This window comes from Spermophilus citellus, assembly GCF_964194105.1.
Source record: "Spermophilus citellus genome assembly, chromosome: 9".
Lineage (NCBI taxonomy): Eukaryota > Metazoa > Chordata > Mammalia > Rodentia > Sciuridae > Spermophilus > Spermophilus citellus.
The window spans coordinates 2,441,590-2,456,330 of record NC_138191.1 but is presented as its reverse complement, the minus strand read 5'-3'; the positions used below and the strand labels follow the sequence as shown (position 1 = coordinate 2,456,330).

At 36.9% G+C, this 14,741-nt stretch overlaps 1 protein-coding gene across 1 annotated transcript in view; it reads left to right on the top strand.

The window, feature by feature from the left end:
* Positions 1-1,998: 1,998 nt before the first annotated feature.
* The window catches only part of CTSS (cathepsin S), a 34,583-nt gene continuing 21,840 nt past the window's right edge, over positions 1,999-14,741 (top strand). The window contains exons 1-4 of the mRNA XM_081307069.1: positions 1,999-2,118; positions 4,187-4,313; positions 12,312-12,434; positions 13,969-14,118. Coding sequence (XP_081163195.1) covers positions 2,093-2,118; positions 4,187-4,313; positions 12,312-12,434; positions 13,969-14,118 — 426 coding nt within the window. The 5' untranslated portion in view covers positions 1,999-2,092. The remainder of the gene's footprint in view (positions 2,119-4,186; positions 4,314-12,311; positions 12,435-13,968; positions 14,119-14,741) is intronic.

Below are 14,741 nucleotides of genomic sequence, written 5' to 3'. Positions count from 1 at the left end.
AAGGAAATAAACCTGTGTATAGAGGTGTGGCATAAATGTACAATAAACTATTCTGAGTGACTTTAAAGCATAATTATTGACTTACATCCTTAATAGGATATAGCCTAAGTGAGGTTAAATATGTCTCCATTAGAATCTGAAAATTGTTCACAGTAATAATCTTATTGGTGGCAGGTTTGTTGTTATTCTAAAATATAGGATAAATTGGGTGTTTTGTTGGTATTTTAGAAAACTGAAATTTTTACCATGTTTCAAAAGAGAGATAGCTGGGTGTGGTGGCTCACATCTGTAAGCCAATCAATTTGAGAGGTGGAGGTAGGAAGATCATAAATTCCAAACCAGTTTCAGCAATTTAGCAAGGCCCTGTGTAACTTAGTGAGAACCTGTCTCAAAATAAAAAATAAAATGGGCTGGGAATGTAGCTCAGTGGCTAGCTGCCCTGGGTTCAATCCCCAGTTCTCAAACAAAGAAAGAAAGAAAGAGGGAGGAGGGGGGAGAGAGAGAGAGAGAGAGAGAGAGAGAGAGAGAAAGGAAGAAAATTTGTTGTCATCTATTTTAGATCTGATAACACTATTGTGAATAGTCTTGGGCTGGGGATGTGGCTCAAGCGGTAGCGGTAGGGCGCTTGCCTGACTTGCGTGCAGCCCAGGTTCAATCCTCAGCACCACATACAAACAAAGATGTTGTGTCCGCCGGAATAAATAAATACTAAAAATTCTCTCTCTCTCTCTCTCTCTCTCTCTCTCTCTCTCTCTCTCTCTCTCTTTTAAAAAAAATAATAGTCTTTATCTTTTAGAGGCTCTGGGATATAGCTCAGTTATAGAGCACATACCTATCATGTTTGAGGTTCTTATAAAAGAAAGTCAACTTTAGAGATGCATTCAAGAACATTCACATATGAAATGATATGGTGTCTAGGATTTATTTCAAAATAATCTGAATAAATAGAGTATAAGTAAATAAAAATATAAAAAGTGAGAGTATAAATAAAGATTGGTCATTTATTTATAATTATTGAAATAAAATAATAGTTTCATTGAGGTTCATTATGTTATTATCTCTACTTTTACATATGCTTACATTTTTCCATAATAAAATGTCTTTAAAAGAAAAATCTAGATGGCCACAAACATGAAAATGTCTACTACAAATGAGAAGATCCAACATTGTGTTGTTAGTTGAGGAGCAGACTGAACGAATCGTCGCAGCAGGGTAGCCTGGACACTCAACCCTCACCCATCTGGTTCCTTATGGATTGTTTGCCTCAAGGCTGAACCCTCAACCCCAGTCAAGGGTGCAATGGAAACCCACTTCTGGCCCCGCCCGGTCTGCATGAAGGCAGAAGGTAACACCCTTAGCAACTGAAAGCCAACAAGGCAGCCTGCAGACCCAGAGACCTAGATTTTGGCTATAAAAACTGTCCTGCCTGGCCTCCCTGTCTTACTCTGGCTCTCTTGTGCTTTGCCCTCCCTCCCTCTCTCACCCTCTGTCTCACCCTCTCTCTCACTTTCCCTCTCTCTCTCTTGCACTTTGCTCCTCCTCTCTCTCTCTCTCTCTCTCTCTCTCTCTCTCTCTCTCTCTCTCTCTCTCTCTCTCGTTCTTCTCTCTTTCCCACGTTCTTTGTCTTTTCTCCTCTTTCTCACTACTGCAGTAAAGATCTCTGTCGCTCCAAGTGTTGTGGTCACTTTCCTTTCAGTAATTATGTTCAGACTCCCCAAACATGTAACTTGACAGAATTTTCCAGGGAAATTGATAACTGACTCAAAATTTCATGAGGAAGAATCGACATAAACAAAATTAAAGGGTAAATTTGTACTGCTTTTCTTACTTTACTGAGTTTGTTTTATTGATCTCTTCTATTTGGGAGCTCTTCTTGATGGCTTTCTGTCCCACTCTGTCCCTAAGACAATAGGGAGCAGGCTAGAGGTAGTTGATCTTACAATATTTTAAATGAAACTGAAATCAAAGTTTACTTCCTCATTGTGGATACCTCATGTGACAAGTTCCAATTTCTTTTTAAAGTCAGTTAACTAAAGTCTCCTTGCTACTCTGAAATCTCGGAAGCGATCACATCAATTCAGGAATTCTTTCTATGGGAACACCAGCTGATTCTATCACGTATGTAGTCTGTTCTTTTCCCCCCATTTGGTCTTTGAACACTCCCATTTATGATTTTAGCTTGCTCTACCTGCCAGATTTTAAATCTTTGGTTTCAGGAAGTAGACTATAAAAACATGTTTCTCAGTCTCTGGTCTTTCTGATTTAAAAGAATCTATTTTTGAAAAGTTAATATTTGCTTGAACATCTAAGCTTAAGGCTAAACCCTAGCTTTCTCTGGGATATATTTGAAGGTTCATGTGTTTAAAATTCCAACTGTTTTGAATTAAAAAAGAAATGAGAAAGAAAGTAGAATCCAGATTGAGGCAATTAGTCACTGAACTTCTGTTGAAGTTCTTTGAATTAAATATAGCAATGGGGGGCTGGAGATGTGGCTCAAGCGGTAGCGCGCTCGCCTGGCATGCGTGCGGCCCAGGTTCGATCCTCAGCACCACATACAAACAAAGATGTTGTGTCTGCCGATACTAAAAAATAAATATTAAAAAAAAATATATAGTAATGGTGTTTTAAAGAGTACATAATTACTTTCTTTGAAATATATATTTGATTGTTGAAAAAGTTAAAAAAGGAAAATGACCTGAGGATTTGAAACCAATAGATGGCAGTTACCTTTTAACTATCTCCAAAGGTTTGGAGCATTTTGTTTATTTATTTATTTATTTAGCTACTGGGGATTGAACCTAGGGGTGCTCAATCACTGAGCCACATTCTCAGCCTTTTGTGGGGGAGGGGATTGAACTCAGGTGCACTTGGCCACTGAGCCACATTCTCAGCCCAATTTTGTATTTTATTTAGAGACAGGGTCTCACTGAGTTGCTTAGCGCCTCACCCTTGCTGAGGCTGCCTTTGAACTCTCGATCCTCCTGCCTCAGTCTCACAAACTGCTGGGATTACAGGCATGCACCACTGCACCCAGCCACGCCCAGCCTTTCTAATATTTTCTTGAGAGACAGAGTCTCATTAAGTTGCTGAGGTTGGCTTTGAACTCACAATCCTTCTGCCTAACCACTGCACCTGACTTATTTTTTAATTAAATGCATTTTTAACTGTTACATAAAAACATACAATTTTGGGCTGGGATTGTGGCTCAGCAGTAGAGAGATCACCTAGCACGGGCAGAACCCCGGTTTGATCCTCAGCACCACATAAAAATAGAAGCATTGTGTTGTGTCCATCTACTCCTAAAAAATAAATATTAAAAAAATTATAAAAAAAAAAACCAAACCATACAATTTGTACATATTAATGGGGTATCATCTGATGTTTTGATACATATACACATTGGATTGTGGATATTTAAAGAGAAGTTAAGATGAGCTCAGGTATTCAAAAATTCAGAAGATGAATTGATTTTTTGGAAGGGTTTCCCCCACCCCGATTTCTGGTGCTGGGAATCAAACCAGGGCCTTGCACATGCTAGGCAGCTAGGCAGGCACTCCACCACTGAGCTACACACAGAACCCTCAGCCTCTTCTTTTTGTTTTGTTTAGGTTTGACTTGGTTCTTTTGTTTAGGTTCAGGGAATTGAACCCAGGGGTGCTTAAAAGAGCCACATCCTCAGCCCTTTATATTTTATTTAGACAGGGTCTTGCTGAATTGCTTAGGGCCTCACGGGGTTGCTGAGCCTGGCTTTGAACTTGTGATCCTCCTGCCTCAGCCTCTCAAGCTGCTGGGATTACAGGTGTGTGCCATTGCACCCAGCCCTTATCCTCCTCTTTAGCATGATTTTCTGTTTTGGAAAGTAAGAGGAAATTTTCCCTTAGAAAATTAGATTAGATGTATTGGCAAATCCTAAAAAGTCCCTTCTTTTTAACCCCTAAGTGTGTTTGGTTTACCAGATACTGAGGAATTTCTGAAAATCATTTCTTAAAGTGCTACTAAGTATTGGAAATAATATTTTAGACATAAGTCTACACATATTCCTCCTGACTGTGTACTTCAGGAAGTTGCCTGTAGAATTCTGATTTGCAGGAGTGTATTCCTTTGGTATACTCTGCATTGCTACTTTCTGTTTTGAAAATACATGGTCACAACATATGTAGCTAACAGTGAGGCTTCCCTTAAACAGAATGAAGTGGCTGCTTTATGTGTCCTTGGTGTGCTTCTCTGCAATGGCACAGCTGCATAAAGACCCTGCCCTGGATCACCACTGGCAGCTCTGGAAGAAAACCTATGGCAAACAATACAGACAAAAGGTAGATGGGGTTCTTACTGGAGCAAAATGCTTCCTTTTGAAATTATGTTCTTTACAAACTGTGTATTCCACAAATATTATGCAATTACTTCTTGCCTGATGCTCTTTTGGGTAGTATACAGCAGGAGACAAAATGAACTTCCAGTTATTATGGAGTTTATGTTATAGTGGGAGAGATGAGAAATAAGTAAATAAATAAGCAGATGTATGGTATGCTAGATGGTGAGAAGTGCAATAGAGAAAAATAAAGCAAGGAATGAGGGATTGGAAGGGCCCTGGGTGGTGGCTGCACTGAGGGGTCTGTGTGTGTTAGGATGGTGAGGGAAGTCCTCATAAATAATGTGATATTTGAGCAGAGAATTGATAGAAGTCAGGGAGCAAGCAAAATAGATAATGTAGTAAAGGTTTCAAGTCAATGGAAAATTAATGCAAAGCTCTAAGGAAGGAGCACATTTGGCACATTTGAGGAACAAAAAGTCTTAAAAACTGCAATTACCCCATTCCTGGAACTTAGAATTGCTAATAACTGTTGTTTCCTAACTCTCACTTCCCATTTTGTACTTTTTGTTTATATTTCAAAGTATACTTGTTGATTGTTTTTAAAATTTTAGCTGGGTTGTTTAGAATAACTAAGTCCTATGACTATGTAACATTTCTAAGTTAGGATAATGTTTATTTGATGTATTGCTTTGTATAAAAATGATATTCTTAGTAAGTCATGAATTCTAAGTTCTCTTTCTTAAAAAAATATTTTGTTTTTTAGTTGTAGTTGGACACAATACCTTTATTTTATTTATTTTTAGGTGGTGCTGAGGAATGAACCCAAGGCCTCACACGTGCTAGGCAAGTGCTCTACCTCTGAGCCACAGCCCAAGCCCTCTAAGTTCTCTTTTTATTTATTCATTTATGAAAAGGACCTCCTCTGCGGGGAGATCTGTGAAGGAGACACACAAAGGACAGACACAGACACACAGGGAAGCTGCAGACAGACAGAAGGATGGTAAACAAAAGGGTGTCTACTCCTCTCTGCTGTCGTCTTTAATAACCCCCAAAATGACTACCCTGTAACCGGTATTCCTTTAACCCTGAGTGCTAGCTGGTTGAGAAGGTCCAGGTTAACCCAAACACAGAGCCTCTCTCCTTCAAAGGATGTCACTATGGAAACCAGGTAGTGCACCAGCGGAGTTTTCTTACTAGCTCAGAGGGAGGAGCGGGACACCCCAGGTCTGGGAAGTGGGGTAAACCTGTGAAGGACAGTGCTGTGGCAGCCAGGCGACCTGTGCCTTTGCAAGGAGCTTCCCAGTCACCAGGTTTTACCTAGCAGCCAGGCATCTGTGACTCTGCACAGAAACTTCCTAGTCACCAAGCATGTAACAGGGACGAAGTTTGTAGATCCCAATCCCAAACACAGAATTCCTACAGCTCCCCTCTTTTGTTTTTTAAGGCCTTTTGGATGAATAATGTCAGTTTCCTTCTTAATGCTGGTGGGGGCAAAAAAAAAATAGCAAAGGCATTGATAACAGCAAGTGCAGCATAACAATTCCAATAGCAATAGACATCCACCTATGAATAATTATTTGACCCAGGTGAAATTGGGCAGCCATGCAGTTAGCCAAACCTCCATCACCTTGTCGGACCTTATTAACAATGTCCCTAAGGTGGTCTAGCTCCTTTGAAATGGAATTAACTGTTATCACTCAAATTAAAGCAACATATATTATTAGACTCCTGACATCCTTTATGATATAACAACAACAGATAATCAATAGCAGCCTGATTGTCAAGAATGGCTTGACAGTGCTGTTTTTGTTCTCATTAAGCATATTAATGGCCAGAGAAGTAGGATTAATACTTTTTACCACAGCACAGGCCAGCTTCATAGTGGTTTTATAAGTCCCGACAGTTAGTCCAGGGATACCCACTAAGGAAAATGCCAAAGCATCAAATTCTGCCTTTGAGAGAAGATGTACGGAATCATCACAGTTCTCATCAAGGGGAATAGAACTCTTATGAATATGTTGTGCAGGATGGTGGCCCATTAAATCCTTCGAGGATGGTGAGAACACAGTTAATTTGTTGAGACAACAATGAGTATCATGTGACATTCTTGCAGGTATATAACAATTTTAGCCAAGCAAACCTAGATATTATAATAGGTTCTAGAAGTCCAGAAGTCTGACTGTACTAAATTTCCCACAACTGGGGAACAACAGCAGAAAAACATTATCATAAGGAACAAAACATTTATAGAGTTTTGTGTGAGTTTAGCAAACAAAGCAGTAACTAAGTTTTCCAGAGTACATTTTAACCCCCTTTGAGCCAACAGCTGTTGAGCTGAGGCTGTTAATGATTTTATATCCCCCCAAGTCAGTGGAAGTCTAGCAGCTTGGGATCCTCTTTTGTGTTCTGTATCTGTCCTCCTTTAATGTTTAATGATTACAAGAGTAATCATTGTCCTCTTGTTTGGTGGGACCCTCCTCATCCAGGATCAAACAAAACTTGGGAATCCGGTTGTGAAGTTCCTGCTGTCCATTCACAATCAATAGATCTCATACATGGAGCTGGAGTCCAAGCAGGACCTGTTGGTGTAAGCACAGCAGTCTATCCTTTTCCCCATGTGATCAGAGGCATAGGTCTTGTCATCCTGGGTCTGGAACCCTATATTTTACATAAATTTTTAGTAATGGCTGTTTGGGAATAAAATGTCTATCCAAAGCAGACAACTAATTGTGAGTGTTAACTTTGCATTGCATATTGAGCATATCAACTGTAAATAAAATAATATTTAAAGCATTATTAATATGAGAGAGGCTAGATTACCCTTTTTTTGTTTTAGTTTTAAAAGGCAAGTTTTAAGAGTACAATGTGCTCATTAAACCAAAGTTTGTCCAGTAGGATTATGAGGAATTTTATGATTTAAAATTATATTACATTGATTACAAAATTGTGCAAAAGCAAAAGATGTATATGCAGGGGCATTATCCATCTTTAAATAAATAGGCTTGCCCATGGTGGCAAAACAAAGCAATAAATGAGAAATACAACAGATACTTAGCTCAAATAAACCTAGAATGGGGATTAATAAAAACATGAAGAAAGGAGTAAGAATGAAAAGGAGGAAAATGAGTAACATCCATTTGCCAAAGTGCATTAGAATGGAGGCTCTGTGGATTCATAATTTTTTACATAGGGGCCCATAAGAGTACACAGTCAGAACAATTATTAACTATAGCATGAGCTTGTTGAGAAGAGATGGAAAACATTTTTTTAAATGTTTTGTTTTTTTTTTTTTTAAGAGAGAGAGACAGAGAGATATTAATATTTATTTTTTAGCTTTTGGCAGACACAACATCTTTGTTGGTATGTGGTGCTGAGGATCGAACCCAGGCCGCACGCATGCCAGGCGAACGCGCTACCGTTTGAGCCACATCCCGAGCCCCGAGATGGAAAACATTTTTATTAGTGATCGAATATTTTGATGAAAAAAAATCCATGGGATCTCACAGCACCTGAAAACAAAGGATAAAGGGATTTTATAGCTTCATCTGTGTGAGCGTCACTCTCCATCAAAGGTCTAGAAATCTTGGTGTGGCTTGTGTACATAAGCAAGGAAGATGGGAGACATATGATGCTGTAAGAGTTTAAAGGGTTTTAGAGACAGTAAATTGGAATCCAAATGAGGGCATAACACAGCCATGGAAATATGAGGCACAAGCTTAGCTATACATTGAGAATTTGTAATAACATTTAAAATAGAAAACAGTTTTAACATCAGGATAATGGTAGCTAACTCAGCTCACTGTGGAGAAATTTGAGGTAGGGTATAATAGCCCATTCTCCATTAATAAAAACAGACCTTACTCCTCTTTGTTTACTTCCATCTGTATACACCATTATTTCATCTACAAGTGGAACAGCAGAAATTAAGGAAAAGGGATATAATTAAGGAACCTGATATAACAGAGAGAATTGTCCATTATGAAGCATGTGAAAATCAATAGGTGCTAAAAAATCTGTTAATATAACTTGATAATAGTATTAACTGTAAATATTAGAGATATATAATTTTTTTTCATAAGCAAGGTATAACACATGAATGCCCATGCCTGTTAAGGATAAAATTTTAGTATAATCATCAGCAATTAATTGAGCATACATATCAGTAAAAGACAAAATATTGGGGCTGGGGTTGTGGCTCAGTGGTAGAGCTCTCATCTAGCACACATAAGGTACTGGGTGCAATACTCGGCAACACATAAAAATAAAATAAAGGTTATTATGTCCACCTACAACTAAAACAAATATTAAAACAACAACAACAACAAAAAAAGACAAGGGCTGTGGTTGTGGCTCAGTGGTAGCATGCTCGCCTAGCATGCATGAGGCACTGGGTTCGATCCTCAGCGCCACATAAATGTAAAATAAAGATATTGTGTCCACCTACAACTAAAAAAAAAAAAAAAAAAAAAAAAAAAAGATAAAATATTACAGATAAAATATTTTCAGACAAAATATCTGAAAAATGAGAAAAAATATAACCATTATATTATATATAATTTCTTATTAAGAATAGCAAATACTCCTGCAAAAGCATAAGGCTTTCCAACAAGAACTATCAATGATAATGGCACATTAGATACAGGAAGTCAATCCACCATCACTGTCGATAACTTTTCATTAATTCTCTGTAAAGCCTGTTATAAAGAAGGAGTCAAATAAAGGAAGGAGGCAGCATCCTGTTTCTTTAACAACTGGAAACAAAAGGAGAGATCAGCTTGGCACCAATTATAATTTTTAATTTATTTATTTAAGAAACCATACTTATGAAGACTAATCCCACTTATGTTAAATTTAATTTACTCATTTTAATTATAATGTAAAAATACAAGAAAAACATGATTAATCGTATTAATCATCCTTTTTCTGTTGAAGAAAAGTTTTTGAAGTAATGGATATTACATTATATCTCAGATATTTTTTAGAAATTAAGACTTTATTATTTGGCCACCTAGAAAAACCCATGAGCCATAACCTTAAAGACATCTATATATTTATTTAATTATTTGATTTGAATTAAGTTATCTGGATCCATTTAATTCTTTAAATTTAATAGATGAGTACTCATTTGTCTAAGTGTCAATTCAATACCAAGTATATAATATATAGAAATAAGACAGGCCTGTGTAATTGGAAATGTCAGGTATAAAATCCAATGACCATGATGGACATTGAAATCAATGGTTTCAGGGCTGGGGATGTGGCTCAAGCGGTAGCGCGCTCGCCTGGCATGCGTGCAGCCCGGGTTCGATCCTCAGCACCACATACAAACAAAGATGTTGTGTCCGCCGAGAACTAAAAAATAAATATTAAAAATTCTCTCTCTCTCCCCTCTCTCACCTCTCTCACTCTCTCTTTAAAAAAAAAAAAAAAAAAAAAAAAAGAAATCAATGGTTTCATATAGCTCGAATTTTTGTCCCTGATGGTTATCAGACTCATTCCCAACATAACCATGTTTATATCTTCCTAAGATTTATTAAAAGAAATCCTTTGAATGTATTTAAGAGTTAACACCAGAGAAATTGGGCTTTGCATAAAGACAGAATGTAAAAACTTTTATAGTTAGATAAAACAAGACTAATCAGAAAAACCCCATCAGCTTGCATAGAATATTTAAAAACTTACATTGTAGTAGTATCAACTTTTTTAAATCAGGTCAGAGCATACCTTTAACTCAGACAAGAATCAGTTGGAAGTCTGTGAAATTCTTAAAAAAAAAAACAAAAAACAACTTTTTTTTTGAAAAAAGAAAACTTGCACATTTGAAATTTTTCTGCTTTTTAAAAAATTTTTATTATTGGTTGTTCAAAACATTACATAGTTCTTGACATATTTCATACATTTGATTCAAGTGGGTTATGAACTCCCATTTTTACCCCGTATACAGATTGCAGTTTTTCTGCTTTCTTTAATTTTTTTTTTTTTATTTCTATGTGTGCTGCAGCATTAGGGAGGGGGAGGAGCTGGCTAAGAATGCTGGCTAAAAACAGATAAGATAGCCAGCCAAACAGCGTGGATTTTAAAAAAACACTTTTTTTTCTTCTTTTGTATAAAACGGTTTTTTACAATCCTATTAAATCATATAGGGGCTGTAATTCACATTTAAATACAAGGCTAGGAAAGTTAGAAATCCAGCAGAAGTTAAAAAGTAAGGAAAACTGTTGTAACCATTCTTTCTTTTATAAGATTATTTCCTTAGAGCATGATGTTGCAGTTTATAATTTTTCTCGAGAGTTGTTCTTTTATTTTTTCTTTTAGTTTTAAACCTTGCAAATATTGTAGTAGTTTCCAAAGATGGTTGAACATAAGCAATGATTTGTTGTGGATTGGAAGAAGCAGAGCATGGTAGCCACAGGGAGATTTTGGATACTTGTTTATTGTTGTTTTCTTTTCCCCAAACTTTTGAGGCCCCATGAGGCCATGAATGAATGGACACTTGTTTATTTTTATTTTCTTTTCCCCAAACCAGGGTGGCCTCTTTTTAAAATTCCAACACGAATATGTACAAATATTCCCCCCTTATCATCATTCTCAGAATAACACAGTAAAACAATTATTTATGTAGCATTTACATTTTTTTAAAGGTAAATAAAGAAGCCCTCAAACCAGACCCAGGAGAAAGAAAAATCACAAAAACTACCAGAGTTAACAACAGAGGTTATAAAAATACATTAACGAGAAATGAAAATAAATAGAAATTTAAACAACAAAAAAAAAAATAGAGGTTGGGGTTGGGACTGTACCTCAGCAGTATAGTGCTTGCCTAGCACATGTGAGGCACTAGGTTCGATCCTCAGCACCACATAAAAATAATTAAATAAAATAAATACATTGTGTCCATCTACAAAAAAAAAAAAAAAAAAAAAACCACAAAAACAAAAATCAGAGGTATGATTATTACAATGAGCTTTTATTTGCAACAATAGGTACCAGAAGACATTGAAGACATATCTTCAAATATCTGGAGATAAGTAGTTGGAAATTTATAATCAGCTAAATTTATTTTCAAGAATGAGAGTAAACAAATATTTTATAAAGATATATAAAGGGCTGGGGATGTGGCTCAAGCGGTAGCGCGCTCTCCTGGCATGCGTGCGGCCCAGGTTCGATCCTCAGCACCACATACCAACAAAGATGTTGTGTCCGCTGAGAACTAAAAAATAAATATTAAAAATTCTCTCTCTCTCTCTCTCTCTCTCTCTCTCTCTCTCTCTTTAAAAAAAAAAAAAAAGATATATAAAGATTAAGGGATGGGCTGGGTTTGTGGCTCAGTGGTAGAGTGGTTGTCTAGCATGTGTGAGGCATTGGTTCAATTCTCAGCACTGCATATAAATAAATAAAATAAAGATCCATCAACAACTAAATCATATATATATATATATATATATATATATATATATATATATATATATATAATTAAGTGAGTTTACCACTGAAGGATGTTTCCAGTTAAGGATATTTGCCACTTAGGATAAAAACATCTTATACAAGATACTTTTCAGGCTGAGGTTGTGGCTCAGTGGTAGAGCACTTGCCTCGCATATACAAGGCCCTGGGTTTGATTCTCAGCACCACATAAAAAAAAATAAGTAAAACAAAGATATTGTGTCCATCTACAACTAAAATAAATAAATAAATAAATAAATAAAAAATAAAAGAAACTTTTCAATAAACAATAGTTTCCAGAAAGAAACATTTTAGCATGTTAAGGAGAAATTCATAATGTATACCACAAGATAATATTAATAATCATCAAAGCAATTAAAAGCAAAAATTATGATTAATAAGTAATTTTAGCAGTTATATTGAATATATTCATTCATTTTTGTGCTCCTAGACAGATCCATATTTAGTATAATGACTTGTAAAATGCTATTTTCATTATTGAACAGTTATTTGTCCAGGATGCAGTATAATTGTGTTCTCTTTCCTTGTATTTTAGAATGAAGAGACAGCACGGCGTCTCATCTGGGAAAAGAATCTCAAGTTTGTTATGCTTCACAATCTGGAGTATTCAATGGGAATGCATTCATATGATCTAGGCATGAACCACTTGGGAGACATGGTAAGTAAATTACAAATAACCCTACTTTCATGTCCAGGTAAGCAGAATTTCTGTCTCTCCAAAAGCAATTTGAAGGTAAACAGCCACAAAGGTGAGTGTAGCCAGGGCTGCAGGTGCAGTTCGGTGGGAGAGCTCTTGCCCAGCATTCATGAATCCTTGCTTCAATCCCTAACCCTGCAAGAAAAAAAAAAAAAAAAAAAAAAGGCAAGAGAATATAGCCACATGCATTCCAAGTGTGAAAACAGTAGAATTTACTGTAACCACGTCCTTGTTTAAAGAAATTTTAAACTCACAGTCTTCAATGGATTTTTTTAAAGAATTTAACCTTTATTTTTTATTTATTTGTATTTCATGTGATGCTGAGGATGGAACCCAGTGCCTCACACATGCTAGGCAAGCGCTCTATCCTAGCCCCACTATGTCTTTTTTTTTAATGGATTCTAGAAAGCATTTTCTAAAGATTATTCAGTCTTTTATAGTAACTTAACATATTTATGAAAGTCTAAATTGGCTAATATGATCCCTTGCTTTCTTTTTAAATTTTTTTAAAATATTTATTTTTTAGTTTTTGGCAGACACAACATCTTTGTTTGTATGTGGTGCTGAGGATCGAACCTGGGCCGCACGCATGCCAGGCGAGCATGCTACCGCTTGAGCCACATCCCCAGCCCCCTGATCCCTTGCTTTCTTAGTGGGAGCATGTGAGAACTTAGTGTCATAAATAATCTCTTGTTAGGCTTTTATTTTTTAGATTTTGTAGCGCTGTGGACTAAACCCAGGGCCCTGTGCATACTAAGCAGGCACTTGACTACTGAGCCACCTCCATAGCCCTCCTTTAGTTTATTTTTTCTTTCTTTGTTTTTTTTTTTTTTTTGTACCAGGGATTGAACTCAGGGGAATTCAACCACTGAGGCACATCCCCAGCCCCCTTTTGTATTTTTTATTTAGAGACAGGGTCTCACTGAGTTGCTTAGCGCCTTGCATATGCTGAGGCTGGCTGTGAACTTGCGATCCTCCTGTCTCAGCCTGCCTAGCGTGTAGGATGACAGGCGCGTGCTTTTGCACCCAGCTCTCCACTAGTTTTTATCTCCTTTTTTACCCTAGGAAACTACCATTTGGGTCAGAATTAAGAATCACAATACTTTTTGGAAGGAATCCCCCTTGTAGACCAAATTTCTACTTAACTGGAGGAATTTCCTTTATAATGCTTTCTCACAAGGAAAACCAAATTTGGCCTGCTTTTTAGACAGCATTTTTATAAAATTATGTCTTAGTTTGAACCAAACATCTGACTCCGTGTAACTTCTAGTTTTTACCATTTTATTTCTCTTCTTCCCAATGCAAGTGCTTAGCTAACTGGGATGCTAATGTAAAGTGCAAGACCAAAAACCCAGATAATCCACTCTACTAGCCAACAGTACCTAAGTTGGTCACTACCATTATGATCTTTCTCAGTTTGAGAATATATTCACATTTACAGTTTATAGGGTATTAAAAAGAATTAAGTAAAGGGGGACATATGTTTGCTTTGTAGACCAGTGAAGAAGTGGTATCTTCAATGAGTTCCCTGAAGATTCCCAGTAAATGGCACAGAAATGGCACTTACAAGTCAAACCCTAATCAGAAATTGCCAGAGTCTTTCGACTGGAGAGAGAAGGGGTGTGTTACTGAAGTCAAATCCCAGGTGAGTTTTACCATCCCAGCCTCTGCCCCTCAAGAGAGCTCTCCCTTTCTGTCTCGCTGCACAACCTGGCAGTGACTCTCCAAAGTCTCTTATATGTCTTTCCAATTGTTTCTGTACTTGTTTCCCCAACTAAATTTTAAGCCCCCGAAGGCAAGGGTACTTACTATACTATATTTGTTGTCCCCACAGCTCTTCTAACACAGTGGTAATACAGCTACCTTAGACAAAAACTATGAACTATGTCATTAGATTTATCAAACAAACTTTTAGTGCTCATGACATTCATAGATTGCACTAGACCCACCATCAAGTCATTTGCTTGAGAGTCACCAGGAGTGTGAGAAAACCCTGACCAAGAAGTTTCACTCTCCATCTAACTTCTGAATTTCAGGGTTGAAGGTGAGGAAAGAACTAGAGTTAGACTGACCTACAGATTGTACAGTCAAGTTAATTCAAAGCTAGGTTTGCATTGTTAAAATAAGAAATCTGTGTTTTGTTAAATGGATGTTCCTATGTTGTATTTTCCATGATTTTTTTTTTTTAACCTACAAAAATCCTAAGTTAGTCATAGGTAACTACGGGTAGAACACGTGTCACCTTAGAAGTTAGAGTAAAGGAGAAGA